General features: G+C 42.3%; 2 protein-coding genes across 12 annotated transcripts in view; one reads left to right on the top strand and one right to left on the bottom strand.

Moving 5' to 3' along the window:
* The first annotated feature begins 1 nt into the window (after position 1).
* NTPCR (nucleoside-triphosphatase, cancer-related) lies at positions 2-12722 on the top strand. 2 transcript variants are annotated; one of them, XM_048047231.2, is made up of 5 exons: positions 2-180; positions 2404-2566; positions 3508-3604; positions 6502-6711; positions 11417-12722. In XM_048047231.2, exons 1-5 carry the CDS (start codon positions 147-149, stop codon positions 11483-11485), a joined length of 573 nt encoding a protein of 190 aa, XP_047903188.1. In that variant the 5' UTR covers positions 2-146; the 3' UTR covers positions 11486-12722. The 2 variants fall into 2 exon arrangements, with proteins under 2 accessions (XP_047903188.1, XP_066850149.1); XM_066994048.1 differs by lacking the exon at positions 2-180 and adding an exon at positions 1489-1609.
* A 2392-nt stretch (positions 12723-15114) lies between these two features.
* Positions 15115-19834, bottom strand: part of PCNX2 (pecanex 2) — a 159500-nt gene continuing 154780 nt past the window's right edge. For 8 of the 10 annotated variants that reach the window (XM_066994046.1, XM_048047223.2, XM_066994045.1 and 5 more), the window contains one exon: positions 17146-19460. In XM_066994046.1, coding sequence (XP_066850147.1) covers positions 19287-19460 — 174 coding nt within the window. In that variant the 3' untranslated portion in view covers positions 17146-19286. Of the gene's footprint in view, positions 15199-15294; positions 17121-17145; positions 19461-19834 lie in introns of those variants that run through there. The other 2 variants (XR_010830285.1, XM_048047221.2) reach the window with 2 other exon arrangements.

Raw genomic sequence — 19834 nt, 5'->3', positions numbered from 1 at the left:
CGCCGCCATGTTAGGCCGCCCGCGGCCCGGCCGGCTCCGTGCTGCTCGGGCCGCCGAGGCTGCGCGGGCCGGCGGGGCAGAGGCGGGGCGAGGGCGGTGTTTCTCCGGGCCGAGCCGCTGCGAGGGGCGGTGCGGGGGCCGCCGCCATGGCCAGGCACGTTTTCCTCACGGGACCCCCAGGTAACGGCGCTGACAACCAGAGGAGCGCGGGGCGAGGGCAGGCCGGGGGGGGAGCCGCTGGGAGCCGGGGAGCGCCTGCGGGGGGCGGCCGGGGCTGAGGCGGCCCCGGGAGGCCCTCGGAGCTGTGGGCTCACAGTCTGGTGCCGTCTGATTATCCTGGAGGGAAGTAATGGGAGCTGTAAGGTTAATAAATAACCAGACCTGTTGTTACAACTGCTTTAATAAAGCCGTGGGCCTGATTCTCCTTCTTGTGAGCCTTTTGCTGATCCTGGTGTTGTCTGTAATTAATTTCAAATGCTACTGCTGGGTTCAGGTAGAAATACACGTTCCCCACTTTATTCTTCCTCTCCACCCACATAAATAAAAGCAGTCACTGGAGGTTGGGCCGACCCTGGCCCTGCCTCTGTTCATTTAATTGAAATTGAATGTACTCTTCTGATTAGATAAATGTATAATTTTAAGCTTTCTTAAACTTAGTTTGAATCATTTTAGCTTACTTTGGCAATTCGCTGAATGAAGGTAACCAAATCAGAAACATCAAATCTACTTAGCTGAATTAGTATAAATTCCCATATAGAGACAAGGCCTCGGAAAGATGGCAGATATTGATGGTGCCATGCTTGTTATTTTGTTGTTGTTCAAATGCCAAGAGTCCCTTTGGCCTCAATTTTTAAAGTTGTGCTTGACTAGATGCCCCTGAAGCCACAGAAGATTTTGCCTGTGATATTTTTGCCTCAAGAAGGCTCTGGGGAGACCTTATAGTGGCCTTCCAGTGCCTAAAGGGGGCTACAGGAAAGCTCGGGAGGGACTCTGTATCAGGGAGTGTAGAGATAGGACAAGAGGTAATGGCTTTAAATTAGAAGAGGCTAGATTTAGATTAGATAATAGGAAGAAATTCTTCACTCAAAGGGTGGTGAGACTCTGGCACAGGTTGCCCAGAGCAGCTGTGGGTGGCCCATCCCTGGAGGTGCCAGGCTAGATGGGGGCTTTGGGCAACCTGGTCTGGTGGGAGGTGCCCCTGCCCATGGCAGGGGTTGGAAGCAGGTGGTCTTTAAGGTCCCTTCCAACCCAAGCCAGTCTGTGAGACTGACAGTTAAGAAAGTAGTTCCTAAGTCTACTTAAAACCTAGGGAAGGAGTCTCCCTATTGAAAAGACTTTTGTTGGTGTCTTTACACACATCACAATCGTCTTTATTCCTTGTCTCCAGGAATTTAAAGAGTTACTCTGCAGGTTAATTTCCATCTTCTAAAGCAGATTTTCTTGATAAGAATGATTAAAAATGAAGTGCTAACTATAAATTCTGAGAGGTGACTGTCTTCTTTTATGCTCAGCTTTGTTGAGGGATGTTCTTCTAAAACGGCAAAGAAGGGAGATGGCTCCTTTGTGAGAACAGAGGGTGCCTGGAAGGTGGCCAACATTTGCATAGAAGGTACATTAAATTGTGCTAGGAGGCATCAGATGGGAAGGGTCTTAAAGATCTTTCTTAGATCTGGGAGAATTGATTATAGGACCTCAGCATAATTCACACAGGAAGGAAATTCAGGGCCAGCTATGAGACCAGGTTGCTCAAAGCTTTATCCAGTCACGTCTTGCAAATCTCAAAGAATGACAACTGCGCAGCCACTCTGATATCTTGGGGTTACTGAGTGCTTCCCATTGCTAGGACACAATACAAGTACTGCATGCTTAATCTTTTGGAAGTCAGGCTTCTGGTAATAGTAATCAGTTTTGACCTAATCTGAAAAGAGCATAAATTCATCTCTGATCTTAAAAGATAGTGAAGAGCAGTGATAAAGAAAAGGAGATTGATCAGTCAGGCTTGTAGCTAGCTTGGATATTAGTTGTGTAACAGTACGGCTCTCGGCATGGACTAATTTCCTGTGTATTTGCCCATTTTGGGGCAAGATTTGTGGCCTGTCCAGACACTAAGCGAACAAGTTCAGTGGTAGCCTGGGATATTTTTACCATTCTGCCTACAATGAAGTCACAACATACTTCTTAAAGACTAATAAAACATTATGGTGTCGATACAACATGGACTTTAAAAGGTGCTTCTGTTCTTGCTTTTCCTACCACTTTTTAAGTCTGTAAATTGTTCTTAAAAATAAATAAATAAATAACCAGCGTTTATGCTAAATCACGTCATTGCTGAGTTATTTAAAAAATAGGCTTTTACCACAGAAGATTAATCCTGTGTACTTTTTGTTTCCCCTACGATTTTAGGGATTGGAAAGACTACTTTGATCCAGAAAGTCACTCAGGCACTAAGATCCTCAGACGTTCCCGTTGATGGATTTTACACAGAGGAAGTTAAAGAAGGTGGCAGAAGAAGAGGATTTGATGTTGTCACTTTATCTGGAAAACGAGGTCCTTTATCTAGAGTCAGGTACTGAACTTCTAATTGTTGTAAGCAGCTTGTTGTTTTATGCTTCTCTCATGTGTCAGCACGTTAAATGCTCCTCCAGAAGGTGATTACCATTGCACGTATGGCTTTCATGTCAGGTTCTTTGTTCAGTTCTCGTGACCTGGCTGATCCCTGCATTGTTGCCTATCTATCACATAGTGAAACATGGAAATATGCTAGAGAAGGATGTGTTCTCTTACTGCCTGTTTTACACCATTAGAAGAAGCACTGCTCAGCCTTTTCTCATGAGTCCAAGTCTCTTTGGGATACAGTGAATAGCTTGTTGTAGACAGAAAGGAAGATTATTTGTTTCTGCAAGCTAATTTATGGGTACAAAATCTGAAAATTAAAGGGAAATTGCATGTAACATTTTTAAAGAGCCACCGACTGGCCCACAAATCCCAGGTGTGAATTTTAAGAAAAAGAGTGATGTATGAAATTTTAAGAAAAAGACTGATGTTTGCATATGTGATGCAGCACATGCAAACTGTCCAAATATTTTCCCAAGACTGTTTAAGTGTTTCGGAGCCCATGCTGAGCTTTGGGCTACCGCAGTGATGCTATCTGTAATGTCACGTTACCTAATTCAAAGGTAGCTCATATGCTTCCATGAACTGCAGGTGTTTATTTTGGTTTCAGTGCAGATATACCTGCCAGCTTTTATATTCCTTTGTCCTTCAGTACAGTGTTCAAATTTAAGCTTATATAGTACTGAAGATATCGTATGGTATGTTTATTATCTGAAAGTATGCTATCTGCAGCATGACTTAATGCATAGCTTACCGGGTTTCCTTCCTTTGAAGAATTAAGGGGAGTTTGACTTACTGGGGTAACTATTCTAATAAATGCACTTAAAATAACTGCAGTCAGTTCTCATTAAACTTACTACTTAGAAGGATCTGTTTTATGTCTTTCAAATTCAGTTCTGATTCTTCTACTTCAAGACGTGAATATCGAGTTGGACAATATGTTGTAGACCTTGTTTCATTTGAGCAGTTGGTTCTACCTGTGCTGAGAAATGTGAGTATTACGATAAAGCTGCTGATAAACGGATGCTTGATGATAATGAACGTTATGAGAAGGCCCTTCTACAGCCCTAGTTTTTGATGGTACTAAAGGGCCTCTTTCTTGGGTTTCACTGGTACTGATTGACTTCAGGATCGGATCAGGAAGCTGAAGGGGCAGAGATCACTTTCCATCTCCTTGATGTGACATTGTCCTGTGACCAGGCTGTCCTTGGGCTGAGGGACAGCAGATAGGAAGTTTCTTCCCACGCCACCAGATTGCACACTGGAAGGTAAACAAAACGGGCAGGTGGCTTACCACACACAACTGGGAGGAGTTGGTAGGTCCAAGAAAAAGGATTTTCCTGCTGCTCCTCTTACATCTCTTTTTTTTCCCTCAATGATTCCTTTCTTCTTCCAGTAGAAACATTGTTTCTTGAATCCACTGATTATTTTTGTTTACAGCTACATAATTACTATTAGGTTTTAAATGTTATAGCGATGTATAATTTGATACAGGCTGTTGCACGCAGAGTGTTTTGTGGCTTTTTCCTATCCTTCTCCTATTATCCTGTTACAACAGTGCAAGCAATATTACACTTGTGTCCCTTCTTCCTTCTCCTTCCTGTCATCCCGACCTTTCCCCTCTCCAAAATTAAACAAGAACAGACCTGACTTTGGCAGTAACATATCATAAACTCTGCAGCAGCTGCTGAACAGTACTGCTAAAAATCGTATTGTGATTTTTCTACACTGCCAGATCTCAAGGGGCCAAGGAAGAAGGGACTTCTTAATGAACTTAGGGAAAAAAAAAAAAAGAAAAAGAAAAATAATAATAATTATAAAAAGTAATAAAACAGAAGGGTGCAAAGGGGCTAAAATGAGATTGAGGATCAGATTGTTTTTGTCAAGGAAAGCTAAAGACTGAGGAGGGAAGCAAAGATGTTGGGGGCAAGGGAGAAAGGGAATATGAATAAAATGGGACTTCTAAAATATTTAATTTCACTGTAGCTTGATTTACTGTGTTGGTAAATAGAAGAATAGTTTAAATTAAATAAAAAAGGCTTCATTAAGTCAGTGCTGTACTCTGAATCCTCTTACTGCTGTCTTAATTTATTTGAAGTTCGTGAATGATTTTGCTAGGAGGGTTAGCAGTGTTCATTTTTTTCTGTTTGTTTTATAGCTTTCTGTGAGAACAAGAGAGTGAAGAGAGGAAGAAAAGGGGCCAGAGGGGTAGGACAGTGCATGACCCTGTTCTCACTGAAAGCACTGTTAATCCGTTTTGTGGGAACGTGGTCATGCATGTATGTGGTACAAAATGGGAGAAGAGGAGAGAGAAGGCGGGCAAGATCATGGACCTGAGACAAGAAAAGGGAAATGAACAAGGCATGGTCTGGTTTGATCAAAGAGCCACGGGAGTGGGAAAGCGCCTGGTTAGGCTGGCAGACAGCTTCAGCTCTTACGGTTTGGGTCTTGCTCGCTCCATTGAGAACTGGGATAGATCCTACAGTGGGTGAGCTCTTTGGTTCTGGAAATGTTACCAGGCAGGACTGAGGACTGTATCCAAAGCAAAATGTTCTGTTTCTCCGGGGGTGACCTAGTGACTACTGTTGGCTTTTTAGCTGACTGATCTGTGAAAGCTTTTTGAATAAAACAGCAACTCAGCAGGGACTTGGCTTGAAAAAGTTTTAGGATGCATGTTACACAGCTCTTCCACTTCCCTGGAAGTAAATAGAGAGAAAAAAAGCTGGAAATGTCCTGGTTGGTTATCAGGATAGCTTTAAAAACAGTTAGTTGTTTTGAGAGAAATGCTGGTTTTTGCCCTCCTTACACTCTTTGTGATTTGTTTTAGTTTTATTTGGTGTTTCTTTTAGTTGTTGGATTTCTTTTTTCAGCTCTCGAGGCTTTCTCTCACAATGTGCCTCTACATTGCTTGCTGTGATGTGAGGTTCTAATCACAAATCTGATGTTCAAGTCAATTTTGTGGCAAGAGACTATGCCAGAGCAATAGATCAGACAGAAAAGGGAGGCACAATGTGAAGGTGAACGTTATTGTTGCTTCTGGAGAGGTCAGCACAATTCTGTTTACAGTTTGGCTACTGACTTCTTGTTCTGCTTTGGACAAACAGTTTTGACCTCTTGAAATTTTACCATGATGCTACAAATACTGGAGCCAGAGGTAAAGTCCCTGAGACCTGCCTGGGTCTGTCTGTTCACTTCTCTGCATGCCTGACTTTGCAGCATTAGGGGCTCAGCTGGCACAGGCAAAACTGCTGCCGTATGATTTGATAATGGAAGAATAATCTTTATGAAATCTGAAATCTTACTTACAACTTGGAAACTGAAGATAAGGGTACAAAAATCTGATTTAGCATTTCTTATGCTAAAATAGCAAGGAACAAGCTTCTCAATTTAAAATTGTTTTTTGAATGGCATCCTGTAGCTACAGGGAGACAAGGTTCCAAATCTAGTTTTAATAAAAGTCTTTTTTCAATAATTGTGTAGTGTGGATATTGATCTATTCTAAATGCAGAAGCCAATGTTTTGAAAAACAAGGAGTCCCTCAGGTTTAATGAGAGTTGCTAGTAGGCAAAGTGTAGTTCTGAACTGTCACATAGCTCTTACAGGGCCATTGTGAGAATGCTGCTTTGAAGGAAAACTGATATATTTCCTATTGTAGTTGGTGTTTAGGTATTTATACTGTACCTGCATTCTCATCTTCCAACAATCTTTGCAGAAATATAAATGACAAATTTAAAGTCTGTCAGTCACCAACAGTGGCTTTGAGTCTTCCACTTCCCCCAGAATTACAACTTAATTGATTTCTTGCGGAGGTAATTTCTATCAGCACAGAAACTGTTGCTCGTTCTAAGGTCTGTGTTGTTTACAGCCTGCTGATGCACTTTTCCACAGGTAAACCACGGCAGTGATACAGAGAAAAAGATCTGCGTCATAGATGAGATTGGTAAAATGGAGCTCTTCAGCCAGGCATTTATTCGAGCTGTTCGTGAAACGCTGACTGACCCTGGAACCGTGGTACTTGGAACGATTCCAGTACCGAAGGGAAAGCCACTGGATCTTGTTGAAGAAATAAGAAGTAGGAAAGATGTTAAAGTGTTCAACGTGAGTAATGTTAAATGTTCTTAAAGAGCTTTCTGTTCTGGGTTGCTGGTTTGTAGTTGGCTCTGTTTAAAAACTAATTGTTACTACCAGTTGATAGCTGTGGGTAGCTTGTATGAAATAAGTTTTTTAGTTTCCATTTGGTTCTTAATGGGCAGGTGTTCACCTTATTAAAAAAAACTCTCGCAGTTGGCACTTACTGTAGCAGTCTCACAGCTGGCTTTGCTTGTGAGGGGCCGTGGAAGTAATGATGTAGTTGTTTTTAAAGGTTTTCTTGCTGTAGTATTATTGCCATCTAAGTATTCATTATTCCTGAGAGTTAAATCTTTTAAAGTACAGTCAGATTTTTTTTTTTTCAAATTGGCTTGCAGAAATATTACCAGTAATCGTATTCAAGGAAAAAAAAAAAAAAGCTGCAGTGGGGTTTGCAGAAATGATTTCTAGAAGAAAGACACTTGTAAATGGAGTGTGCTTTCTCTGGAGTCAGTGAAATAACTTTGGAATTAATTATGTTATTCTACAGACATAATTTTCAGGATATTAGGGCCTCAAAGTGTGTTTCTGATCAGTTACAGAGAAATTCTCAAAAACTTACACAACAGATCACCCTGTTCAGAGGAATACATGAGAGGTTCCCCTAACGTTTGTAAGCACCCTGGATACTTTGCGAAACCAAGCTAAACACATCCCCACTCCTTTGATTTATTTTTTTTTCTGCTCAGTGTTACTGTTCCTAGGAGAGAATAAAGCTGTGTATCCAAAACTGAACTCTGTGGATCTATAAATTAGGGATACAGTAAGTGGGACTTTGATGTCCCCACTGACTAGCAGGGGCAGTATGCCGTAGAGCAGTACGGTGCTGCAGCCTGGTCTTTACTGGATGCAGGTCACAGTGACAGTGTGCGCTTGGTTGTGATTTGTTTTCTCCTTCCTCCTTCACTTGGATCACAACAACTCTGTCCTGAATGATCTTACTTTCTGCAGAGAAAGAAAAACCTCCATCTCCTTTTTTCCTCTTCAAAGTGACATTAACAGAACTGCAGTGCTCAGAAAAGTACCTCGGCTTTCTTCTAGTTGGTGGTCCCCTCATCATCTTTACGTTCTGGTTTTTGAATTAAAAGCCTGTTTAAGTGCTGAAGCAGCCCCAGGAGCAAAAACAACAGAATGTTCCTTTCCCCCCATAAACGTTCGTCTCCTACCTTTCCCTTCAGACACTAAACCCCATGTTTCCTGCCCTACAGCCGATGCGTGTTGGTTGCTGCACTAGTGACCAGGGATGCACATGAACGTGAATTCTCTGTGACTTGCCTTTTGGTGGAAGAACTGGGGGAGAGGCAGTGGCAAATGCCTCGGTGAAGGCAGCAGTTGCTGCATAGGATGCAGTCACGGTGAGGCAATAGCATTCCTTCTTCTCAGAGAAGGAAGGAAAGTGCTAAAAAGCACTGCTTGGCTTTTCAAGGAAGCTTCAGAGCCTTCCACCACTGTCTCTTTATGTCAGGTGATGTTCTGAGGCACGTGCTGCTCAGCCCCAGGTTATTGGGTGTGTCAGTCGGCCAGTGCATCTTTCTCTTAAATGTCTACAGCCAGCTAAAGTCTTGCTGTACATTTCAATGGAGCAATGTTTTCTAAAAAAAAAAAAACCCTTTACAAAAAAAAAACAAACGAGCCATCCTGTTTATCATGCTGAGATTAGAATGTGCAGGTTTCTTTGTTTAAGTACAGATTACTCTGGTGAATCCTTCAGCCAAAAGCGAGAGCGTGAAATGTGTGGCAGGTTGCAATAGTTCCCCGATGACAAGAGACCTGCTACGCTGAAGTCCTGTACAGGAGAGCATCTGTCTAGCTCCCGTGACATGCTGTGTGCTCTTTCCCAGCTAGTTAAAACGTGTGCAGGAGCAGAACCTGCCCTCAGGGAGTCGGATGTGTTACTGGCTGAAGTAAACACCGGATCACCAGCTACCTCATTGAAGGGCTGTGGCACGGGGAGAGCCCGGAGTGCCCAAAGAGCCCACGGTTAGTTTTTTCTTGCTAACTTTTATGATGCCTGGAAGCGTGCAGAAGTAGGTGGCTATCTTCCAAACCAGTTCTGTCTGCTTTGTCACTTAGTGTGGAGTTAAGCTGCATTCAGTAACTCAGCAGGGTTTTCTGATCCTTCTTTTATTGTCACGAGGATGGTTCTGATGTTTGACACTAAGTGCCTGGACACAGCTGTTTTGGGTTTTACAGCCCCTTCTGTCTTGAAAGCATATTCAGTTGGTGTAAATGGGTCCAGATGCCCTAAAAGCAGTTGAGATTCGGTCCCCAATGTTTAATTTATTTTATCTAGAGCACTTAATGATAGGGGATCTGATATTTAACACATTTTTTTCCATTGTTGCCCAATTCCATTTTGCTGAGAACTAAACTTTCCAGTGAAAGTACAGGGGCTCTTTTTGCACTGCCTGGGTCTGCGTAGTTTTGCAGACGTGGAGTCATAAATAGGATCACTTTATCCCTAGCAGCTGGCATGATTCATTTTCTCCCATTTTCCCTTCTATTAATTTTTCTTCCATGAAACCCACGAGTGAAATTTGGTTGTCTCTGCCTTTTGAGAAAGAAAAAAGAGTTAAATGGATAGGTGAGGTTCCAGTTGGATGCTCTCTGCTAGTACTGTTTCCTTGACAGTTCCTGAGTTGTTAGGGGAAGAAAGCTTCTGTCCTTTTGCATGCTTGGAGTTTAGGTGATCGTTTCTTCCAGATTACCTAAATGCTTAGTCAAAAGCAGTATCTGCAGTTGCTTTTACTCCCTAAAAAACTGCCTATCTCTTTGTACGTTCAGCACGGATACTGGGAGACTTGTTCTGTCTGGGAAAGCTGCCTGCACAGAATGTGTCCAGATCTTAAGAGGAGGCTGGTATCTATTGAGCAGCCTTTGCAAAACACTCGTGAGAATTGCCCAGCACTTGGCACGCTCTCTGGTGCTCTTACTGGACTTCTGGCATGTAGGTATGGAAGAAGGGCAGATAAAATGCAGTATTGTTTTTGTTGGCTGTGAGACAGTGGGAAGAGCTATTAAATGTTCAGAAGGTCCTTTGAAAGTCAGGATGTCAGGACACTTGCTGTGAGATTTAGAGTTTGGCTCGTCTGTGTTCTGTGCCTTGTTTACCTCAGGGTGTCTCAATAGCCTTACTGAAGAGCAATTCCATTCTTTATTGTCTTGCTCTTTGCTGTTGTGGGCCTTTCTTTTTATCTTATAATAGCCTTGGAACAATACTCAATAAAAACAGCAACTTCCAGGCAGATCTTCCCAGTCCTTTCCTCTTTTCTTTTTAACATCACTTTTTCATCAGTCCCATGTTGAGCTGCTCTCTTGAATTCAGGTGTCATAGGTGAGACCACTGTCTCTAGGTTTATAGGGCAGTTTTCCAGCATTTGGGTAGGATGTCTGTGACTGAACAGCAATAGGTGCCTGGGGTTAAATTCTTCGGGTAGGACTGTCACCAATTTGTTGTTGATGATAATAATAATAATAGACTTTCTCCTGGTCAGTACTGACTGTAGTACTGGAAGGAACACAGATCCACGTGCTCAGGTATTAAATGCAGCTACAGGGAATGCAATGAAACCTTGCTGGTGGAGAGCTTCATGCCATGTATACTGGGGTGTCTTTCCTTTCTCTTCTAGCAGCACTTCTCAATGTTAAAGATATGAATGCCCTTACTTATTTTGGGGGGACTCATCTGTCACTGGGGGATTTCCTTCTGCCTTTTCTGCAGGGATCTGAACAGCGAGGAAAATTCCTTAAGCTTTTTAAGTGAAGCTCGTGCTGACACTTCACAAATGTTTAACCCCTTCGCCACCCCAGCCCTCTCCGCAGGTTTTGGTTGGTCATGCTGTGGCCACTCACATACATAATGTGGGTCACCGGGCTCTGCATCTGGGCAGGGCCATTCAAGAAGGCGCAATCTGCGCCCCCAGCCCCACTGTTTTGTGCTCTGTCACTGCTGTAACAGGGAGCTGAGCTGGCTAGCAAGCGGCAATGTTTCCTTGGCAATTCACAGCGGTCTGCAGGTGCTGCGACACTGGTGGACCCAGAAAAAACACGGGGCTGTGGATTTCCACATGGGCTCTTGTTAACGGCCAGCACTGCCACAGACTTAAACCAAGGGCATGCCTCAGTGCAACACAAAAGCCCCCCAGCTTCTTCAGGTAGTCTTATTTCTCTTTCAAGACGTTTCTGTCCTGCAGTGCTAAGGTTTCTAAGTACACGGTTGTGCTGTTAAGCCTGTTTTAATTTTTTCATGATGTTTTTTTCAAGATGTTTTTGACTTGGGCTGTCATCCCTGGAAATATAATCTTTTCAAGCAGTGAAGGCACAAGAACTCCGCTTTATAATAGAAAAATGATGCTTGGTAATCAAAAAGATTTCTAGTAATGACAAAAGTACACAGTTTCTTTGAGCAATTCTTGTTAGTTATTCAAGTCCTGAATAATACTGCAAAATACCATGGGTAATTAAACCAAAAAGATCACTGAATATTCAATTACATGTGCAGATTTGTGGCTTTAGCTTATTGTGTTCTCAGTAGTACAAGAAGGCAGGTGTTTGACACTCAGCATTCCTCCACCAAGAAAGAAATGCATTTGAATTTCTGCTTTGTTTTTTGGAGTAAACAGTGATGTAGAGGTTATTCATCAAATTACATCAGTTTTAATTTCTCTTTCTCTAGGTTAGTAAGGAAAACAGGAACAACATTTTGCAAGACATCTTGGCAGATGTGGAGTCCTGCAGAAAATGAACACCTTTTCTTGTCTGTAAACACTAAAGCCTTTATTTTTACTAAATGTAACGCTTTGTGGATATTTGATCTGCCCTTCCTGCTGAAGCTTCTGGAGGCTTTACTGGAGCTTCCAGGGTAAGCAAGGTAAAGCTGGTAATATTCTAAACCGTGAAAAACGAGATGGAAGGGTTCTTGTTCATCCAGGTCACAGGCTGATCCATTCAAAATTTTGAGAGATCCATAGTTAATATGAAAATCCGACCTGGGTATTTGAAAGTTAGGCGGTCTGACTCTGATCCTAGTTACACCATGTAAAAGCAGTTAGCTGCCAAATCTGATAGAGATCTGAGTCCTTCAGAGTGGCGAGGACTGTTCTGGGGAGAGAGAGCCGTTGGGGGTCTATAACATCCCATGCAGTAATGTGCGTTGAGGAACCAGAACTTAGCCCCAGGGTAACAGAACACAACCCTGCCCCAGAAGTATGTGTGCTCTGCCTGGCTTGTGTATAAATAAATACCTTTGCTAACTTTGACCTGGTTGAGGTGTGTCAAAGTTTCACTGTGGGTGCTGAAAATTCACGAGGTGGAAGGAATAAGTGGATTCTCTCCAACTGCGTGGTAAGAAGGGTTACAGAGAATTCCAAGGAAAATTTCTGGAATTCCAAATGATACATACAGAATTCCACTTCAGGGGGAAACATAACCAACTATACCCTTTCTTAAGTGGCCCAGACAGTAGTTAAGAGGGCTGCCTTTTGGGTTAATTTTAAATTTTCAGATGGCAACCTTGCTTCACACCCCTTTTAAAAAAATCTTTAGGTTCATTGGAGCTGAATCAAATCTTGACATATGTTTTTCATGCAGAGTTTATGAGGTCAGGATTGACTTAATGCTGCATTTGTATATATGGGTTTTACAAGCCATTATGTTTACTGATACTTTTTTTTTTGCTTGTTTGAGTTTTTCCTTATTCAATTCTGTACACACTTAATAGTTGCGATATAAGAAGTGTGTGAGAGTATTAGACAATGTCTTTTTTCCTCTGAGGTTTGCAAATGTGTTAGGAAAAAGTACTTGCACATAATCTGTTTTGCATGTTATGAAAACAGAATTCCCTCCCAGGTGCACTCCTGTTCCTTGTACAATTTATAGTCATCTCTGGCTGTAAGATGTTAAGACTTCAGTTGTTCCTTAACTTTTTTCTGGTTAGTTCAACAACTGTTAAAGTGAGCAAACTAAAGGCATTTTCAAACATCGATTTTGTTTCTTATTTCTATGCAAACTGACACCAACATTTCTAGGTGGCTGGATGCGCGTAAGATGCATGGATTTAGGCAGTCATCCGTATGCCCTCACGTGGGCTTTGTTTCAGCTGTGCACAAACTTTTAGGAGGAGTTTGCATCTGCAACTTTACATGCACAGGAGTAATGGTGTTAAGAGTATGGCTTCTAATGGGTGTGAACACATCACTCTTGAATATGCTGAGAGTTGTAGGGGAAATTCCCTCTCCTAGTGAAATTGGGAGGTAAAGTGGAGCGGGTTGGAGAGGAACATTATTTGGCTTGGGGAACAGTTTTCTCCTGCTTTACTCAGGTATTTTATTAAACAGCATAAAGCTGAGACCCTTATTTAAGAAAAAATACACTGCCCAGAATTTTTGACCTCATGAAATTCTTAATTCTTTCATTGCCTTGCTTTAGTTTGCTGAACAAGAGGACGCTGACAACTGTGATTTTATTTTAATATACCACTATCTTTGAAACGAAGTTATGGGAAGGAACCAAAAACCTCATTCAGAAAGGTGACTTACATAGAAGCCATAATCTAGATATTTCTGAAACAGATACCTAAACCATGAAGCCTGGAAACTCCTGCAGTGGTTGTTTGGTGCTTTTTTGTCTGTTTGTTAATGTTAAACGCAAAGCACTGTTGAGGCACCTTGTTACAGGTGAAAGATTTGAGACCAAAGCAAACTTTGTCAGGACTTTCGACAATACTTCTTTCTGCTCTTAAAGGCTGGATGTCCCATTACTTCAGTCAGAGAAATTAAGCTGTAAAATATGCTGGAAAATATTTCTTTCAATGTTTACATAATTAGTGAAATTCTAGCAAGTCTTAAGGAAGGACTGACCTTTAAAGCTAAATAAAATGGAGGTATTTGACACACAGAGGGTGGGAAGGGGTGTTTCTTTAGGAATGATGGCAGAGCTCAGTTCTCCAAATTCCACGTGAGGCAGTTCACTTCGTCATTGTTAAGTGATACTAATTCCTCATAATAGGTGTATTGCCCTGCAAATAATGCCATGATGCCTACTGTGGTTCCATAATTAGACTGGAAAAATCTTCAGTTCTCATAACTTTTGACCAGTGTACTGATGGTGCCTTGTACGTGGTCTCATGGTACAAGGAATACTTTCTGTAGTGAGGGGAGTTAGTCAATGGAACAACTTACCGACACTGGAGGTAAATTTTTCCTTCCCTCAACTGTGAATGAAACATCAGCCCCTTTAAATCGAAGGGTATTTTTGCTGCTGACATCAGGGGCTCTTGCTTTCTGCTACCTATCTCAAGACGGGTGAGTATTTTGTTTGATCTTCTTGAAGTTCATCTTCTCTCTGAGCTATGCCACACTTTTAAGAGAAATAAAGAGACATTTTGTGGTCTATGTTCAGCAGGAGATCCTAGATGATCTTAACAGTCATTTCTGGCCTTTGAATCTGAGACAGTCCTAAAGAAATGATTTGCCTGTTTCAAATATGCACCGAGGGAGAAAGTAATATTTCCAAGTGAAGTTAGTTTTTATGACACCTTGTGTTTACTTTAGAGGTAAAAAAAATTTATTGTCTGGTCTTGCACTAGTAAAATATTTGGAAAGCCTTGAGAGAACTGTAACAACAAACAGAGCATTCCCAATTCCCCTGATGGGCTAATTTTACTAATAGCACACATTTGGTGAAAATAACCTCTGATGTACCAGCAAGATTCCAGATGACAACATTAGTGCACCTGCAGGTTTTAATTGGTGCAAAAAAGGAGGGAATATGAGGTACCAATTATTCTCTCAGAGCCTGAGAATCAAGGACGTTTTTGGCAAGGAGGCTTGTAATTCCAACATAAAATTGCACACAGCATGGAATAAACAGGGCCTGCATTATTTATCATGCATTAGACCATTTTTGACTTGTAAAACTCTGAGAAGGCTGAATGAGAGGTGAATCTTTAACACTGGACCTACTGCAAAGTTAATTATAAGTAATATGTCTGTCTTGCAGATTTAAGGATGTACAAGCACTAGTGAAACACTGTAATTAAATACCAGCTCCCAATCCAGGGAGCAATCTAAAAATGGCAATAATTGGGTAGTTTAAAAAAAAAAAACACGCATTGATGAGAAGATGCTTATTACATGCTGGAGAATTTCACTGGTAATTCTAATCTTCTAAAATGAGCTGCATAGAATTCAGCTAATCCTTAACTTAAATTTCCCAGCAAGAGAAGTGCAGTCACTTGGTGGGCTGGAGCCAAATGCAAGTGACGTTTCTTGCTTTATTCTAGTAAATAGCCCTTTAAAAAAGCTTTGAATAGCATTGCAGAGACTCCTAAGAACTTCATAGTTCCAGAATGTTACAGATTGAGAGTACCTGGCCTCTTGGTGAGAGAAAAAAGAATCACTGTGGTAAGTGTTCTTCCTAACGTTTCTCTTAAACGCAATGAAGGTCAAGATTTTCTGTCTGTGGAAACAAGGCGAGACTTTTCAGTGACAGTTCACAGTGTGTGTGTATATGGATATACATATGTAAGAAGTTTGTAAGACACTTCCAACGTACCTGGTGGGTGCAAGCAGTTGAGCAGCCTGTAGTTGGTTTTGGTAAAATGTTACCAAAATCTTTTGACCAGGTCTGGGCATGTTTCACCCTTAGGAGTTTTATCACCTGTCTTTTACTGTGTGATGTGAACTAGAGCCTATCTGCTGTGAAAAGAAAGTACAGGAAAACAAAATGAGAGCAGGCAGTGAATATCCCCCGTTTAATGTGAGGGCTGAAGTGCTGTATTTGTGCTTGTGTCACCGTACGCTCATTAACCTCCTGCCTGTAGCATGCTGTACTGTAGGTGTTCTCCCAGCTCTCCCGTTGCGAGGGCCCCATCAAGGCAGTGTGCAGAAAGTCACGCCCAGTGTTTCTCTTCAGCAGTGCTGCTGTTACCTGGGGGGGCCTCCATATCTTCATCCCTTCTGCCATTTCCATGAAAGAACTGCGTGTACTGACTGCTCTTGTGGCTCGGGTGATCTCCTCCAAGGGTGAGTTCAGACTGCCAGCATTGGGAGCATTTCTACTCTCAGGTTTCAGAACCAGAAAGGTTTTGGGCTGACCGAGTGAGCATCCAGGTGGCTTCTCTCTTGGACCGCTGCCAGGTAAGTGTCAGCCACTGCCACTGGGAAAATTCAGGCCTAGCACCTGGGATCTTCAAAACTGACACAAACTGGAACTGCTCATAAAAGGTGCTGACATGTTGGCCGTGGTGTCCTTCCGCTGTCATAGCTGCAGTAAAGGATCAAACGTGTAGGGTAAGCAAACCGCTCAACCTGAGCGACCTCCGGGCTGAGTTTTACGATTGTGTTGGGCACTCCAGAGCCGGTCAGTGAAGCAGCTGACTAAAAAGCAGAGAAAGTTGCCGCTGCTTCTCATCAGAACCCCAAACTGCCTGACAAGTGGAGTTCCTGAGGTATCACCGATGCCTTCACCTTGCAACACTAAGCCTCTCCTGTGTGAGGTAAGTGCTGAGCTGCTTAGCTCTTTCAGGAATAAAACAAGGTATGGCTAAAGCCTTTGTGTAGAGATTAGTGTTGAGAATGGAATTCCTATGGCCTTGGATGCCTTCTAGGGCTATGCAGATTCTGAGCATCTTTCTTACTGAAAGGAAGTGTAAAGATCAGCTACCTATTTGTCAGCTTTGCATGCATCAGAGCCTTAAATGCATCTTCTATCACGTATGACACAGAGTAACTGGGTCCATGTCTGCTTCCTGTTTTTTAGGGTCAATACAACCTTGTACCTGGTTGCAGGTTTTATTTCTAACCATCACATCTGGTAATTCTGTAGAATTGGACCACATCTAAAAACACTGCATATAGCAGTAGTCTTGATAACATTTGACTCTCTATCTCCAAAACTATGTAGAAATGGTGGAGGAAAGTTTGTGCTGCCATTTTTTTCTGATTTTATTTAAATGTGATACTGTTCGTAATAGTCAACTCTTTTGTTCTTCAAGCCACCATTCTACAGTAACAACTTAAAAAGAAAACTTATAGTAGAGATGGATACTAAAAGTAAATAACGTGTGTTTAAATCCTCTTCTTTCCTGCTTGTGTGCTGTGCCTGAACCAAGCAAGGTGTGAGTTAGGACAGGCCTTTCCTGGCAGCCACCCCATGCAGCAGGAGCCGGGGCTCTGTGGCACCTTCCTGTCCTCACTGGTGGCTGGAGCTGGGTCAGGAACTGTAGGGCAGCTGCAGTTCTTAGGGCGCAGTAACAGAGGCCGGGGAGATAGGCGAGTCTCTTGAAGTGGTGCTGGTGGAAGGCGTTGTCACTGTTGGTGTTAAAGCAGGTGCAGCAATGGAAGAATTTGTGCAGCTGTTTCCCGGTCCGGTTTAGTTTGCTTGAGTTGGATGCACAGAATAATTTAGGTTAGTTGGGACTATTGGAATTAGTTATTTTTTCTGGAAGTAAATTCAGATTTAAGTTACAGATTTGGAAATCATAAGCCTATGTGAGGCTAACTTAACAAGGGAGTTTAGTGCTTTCTGCAGCTGTTTGTCCTGCCTCCCCACATAGCAGGGTTTAGAAAGACAAAGTGGTGATGGTTTATCTTGGTAGACTGCAGTGCAAAAGTTCCCGAGGCAGAAATAGGGCCGGTGGCTGTCAGCAGGAGCCCCCCCACCTATGCCTGTAACCTCCACCTGTCCCACATAAGGGAGAGTGTGAAGCACTCCGCTCGTGGGAGGAATGGCAACATCTGCCAGAACTGCTCAGAAAAGAGCAGCTGAATTCAGGTTCCTCTTCCACATCACACCTGGATGCTGGAGGTGATGCTAGCAGGGCCTAAGCCACGCTGCTGACCATGCGTCTCAGGGACTTTACATTAATCGTCTGCTTTTCCCCTTGTAAACGTGAGTAGAATTTTGCCTAGATTATGCTGAGCATTATAAATAATGAATTTGTCAAGATCTGAAGTGAAAGAAAAACAAAGTATTTCTCAACTTCATAAAGCAAGTGAAAATAATTCAACGTAAGAAAACCCAAAAATTGCTGCCACACAAAGCAGCTCTTTTCACTAGGTGTTACTTAGTTTTACTACTTATAATTTCAAGTGTGGCACAGTAGGAAGCTCAGATTGCAACTGTGCATCATCTAATGGTAATAAGACTTAGCTACAGCAGCTCTTGTTAAATCTTTCCTGTTAATTGGGACAAGGCAGTCTGGCTGCACATTGTGGTGAGGAGAATTAGAAACAATCTATGGTACTTACAGTAAAGAGAAATAGCAAGACACCGATAGCTGCAAATTTTTTAATTAAAAAAAAAAACAACAAAAAACAAAACGCGCTCACGGGTGTCTTTATGCATTATAGTACAGTAAGGAGTTGTTGTAGCCTTTTGGCTTCCAAAATAGTCATGGATTCCTGTAAATCAGTGTTTCTCAAACTTTGTGAAAGCATGACTTCTCTTTTTGCCTCATCCATCTTTATGCAACTATTAAATTGGCAGCAGCTCAGTTTCTCTGGGGGAGGGAAACCAGAATGCTCTGTAATTACTGGCTACAAGTGTTTATGGACACTGAGTTGTGTCCAGCAATTAAAGGCATTTAGCTGTTCTCTGCCCACTACAAATGCAGACAATAATTACAGTCTAATTTGCACTTTGCTGCCTTTGAGGAGAACTCTCCTGGGCCCTTTTGCATCTCCCCAAGGGGGCTGTTGCCTGGAATTTCAGAAACACTGCTGTAAACCAAACAGGAGCATGAGATTATACCTAAGAGCAGCTGTTAACACAAAGCTGCTTTCTTTGCAAATAAGGTGCACCATATGCTTTGTGAAGGCTTTCCATGCACTGGCTAGTTTCTTTTCTCACATTTGACTTCTGTTAATGTTTTTAGCAAGGTTTGTTCACACAATGTTTCAGTATAGCTGCATGCAGTGTATCACTCTGTGTGATGCTATGTTGCTATTCATAATTAGCACCTGCATAACATGTTGAAGGAAAATAAGATTTGCTGTTGGGAAAAAAATAATCAGATTTAGCTCTACTGTTACAGTACATATTGTACTGTCCTTGTACGCATTCGTTGCTTCTGTTCAAAGTTGTCCTTTGCTATACATTATAATCAAGTGCCAATTAATTTGCATGCAATCAGCTGTCTAGCTATGGCAGGAAAGATTTCTTGTGTGCTTTTCACTGAATTGTATTAGTATTTCCCATTGTATTCACTCGCGATGCCAGCTGTTATGCTTGTTTTTTCCCACCACAAGCGTGTCAACACCTCTGCAGGGGAAGGAATGTCAAACAGGTTGTATTTGTTGTTCTAGCATTTACAAGAACCTGAGATGAAGTGGCACCGTGTTTTTTATGACATCTTCCAACCCCACCCATGCCAAGGCCTTTAGCTGAAGAACATGTGCCCTGTATATTCTTGCCTAGAAGTTAGAAAAATAAACATTTGGAGGTTGCTTCTTACATTTGAAAGAACTTAAACCCACCTGCAGCTCCCTGACCTAACTCTGTCTTTAATTCTGAGAACCGTGTGGCCCTTGTGCTAGCGATACTCCTCACTGCTCCTCAGAGAGGCTTTGCTGAGAAGCCGTGTCTTCCAGGGCCATGTCTTCTTGGCTGGCCCTTCTGCATTCCAGGGTCTGGCTCATGAATATGGCATGGGCTGGACCTTGCTCTCGACGCGGTCTAGATTCTGTAGCTTCCGTCGCATCGCAGGTCTCGGTGAGCTGCTGGAGAGGAAGAAAGAAGGAGTTGAGGAGCTTATTCTAAGTAACACTTCAGCTGTTTTTGAAGTGACAGGCGAAAAAGTTAAAAATTGATTTAGGAATGTCATTCTGTGAGACTGCATGGGATTCTTAACATGCATAATTCACAAGGGACTTCTGAAGAATGAACAGGTACTTGTAATGCATAAATTTGGAAAGAAAATTAGAGGAGCTAGAGGTTTAGTACCACAAATGTGCATGTATAGAGAACTGTAAAATACTTTGGATTGAAAAGGACTTCTGGAGGTCATCCAGTCCAAACCCCTGCTTTAAGCAGGGCTAACTTCTTAGAAGTTAAATCAGGTTAGTCTGGGTCTGCTTTTATACATCAAATTTTA

Source organism: Anser cygnoides, chromosome 3, assembly GCF_040182565.1.
Source record: "Anser cygnoides isolate HZ-2024a breed goose chromosome 3, Taihu_goose_T2T_genome, whole genome shotgun sequence".
Taxonomy (NCBI): domain Eukaryota; kingdom Metazoa; phylum Chordata; class Aves; order Anseriformes; family Anatidae; genus Anser; species Anser cygnoides.
The sequence above is the reverse complement of the archived record's forward strand: the minus strand, read 5'-3'. Positions and strand labels throughout refer to the sequence as shown.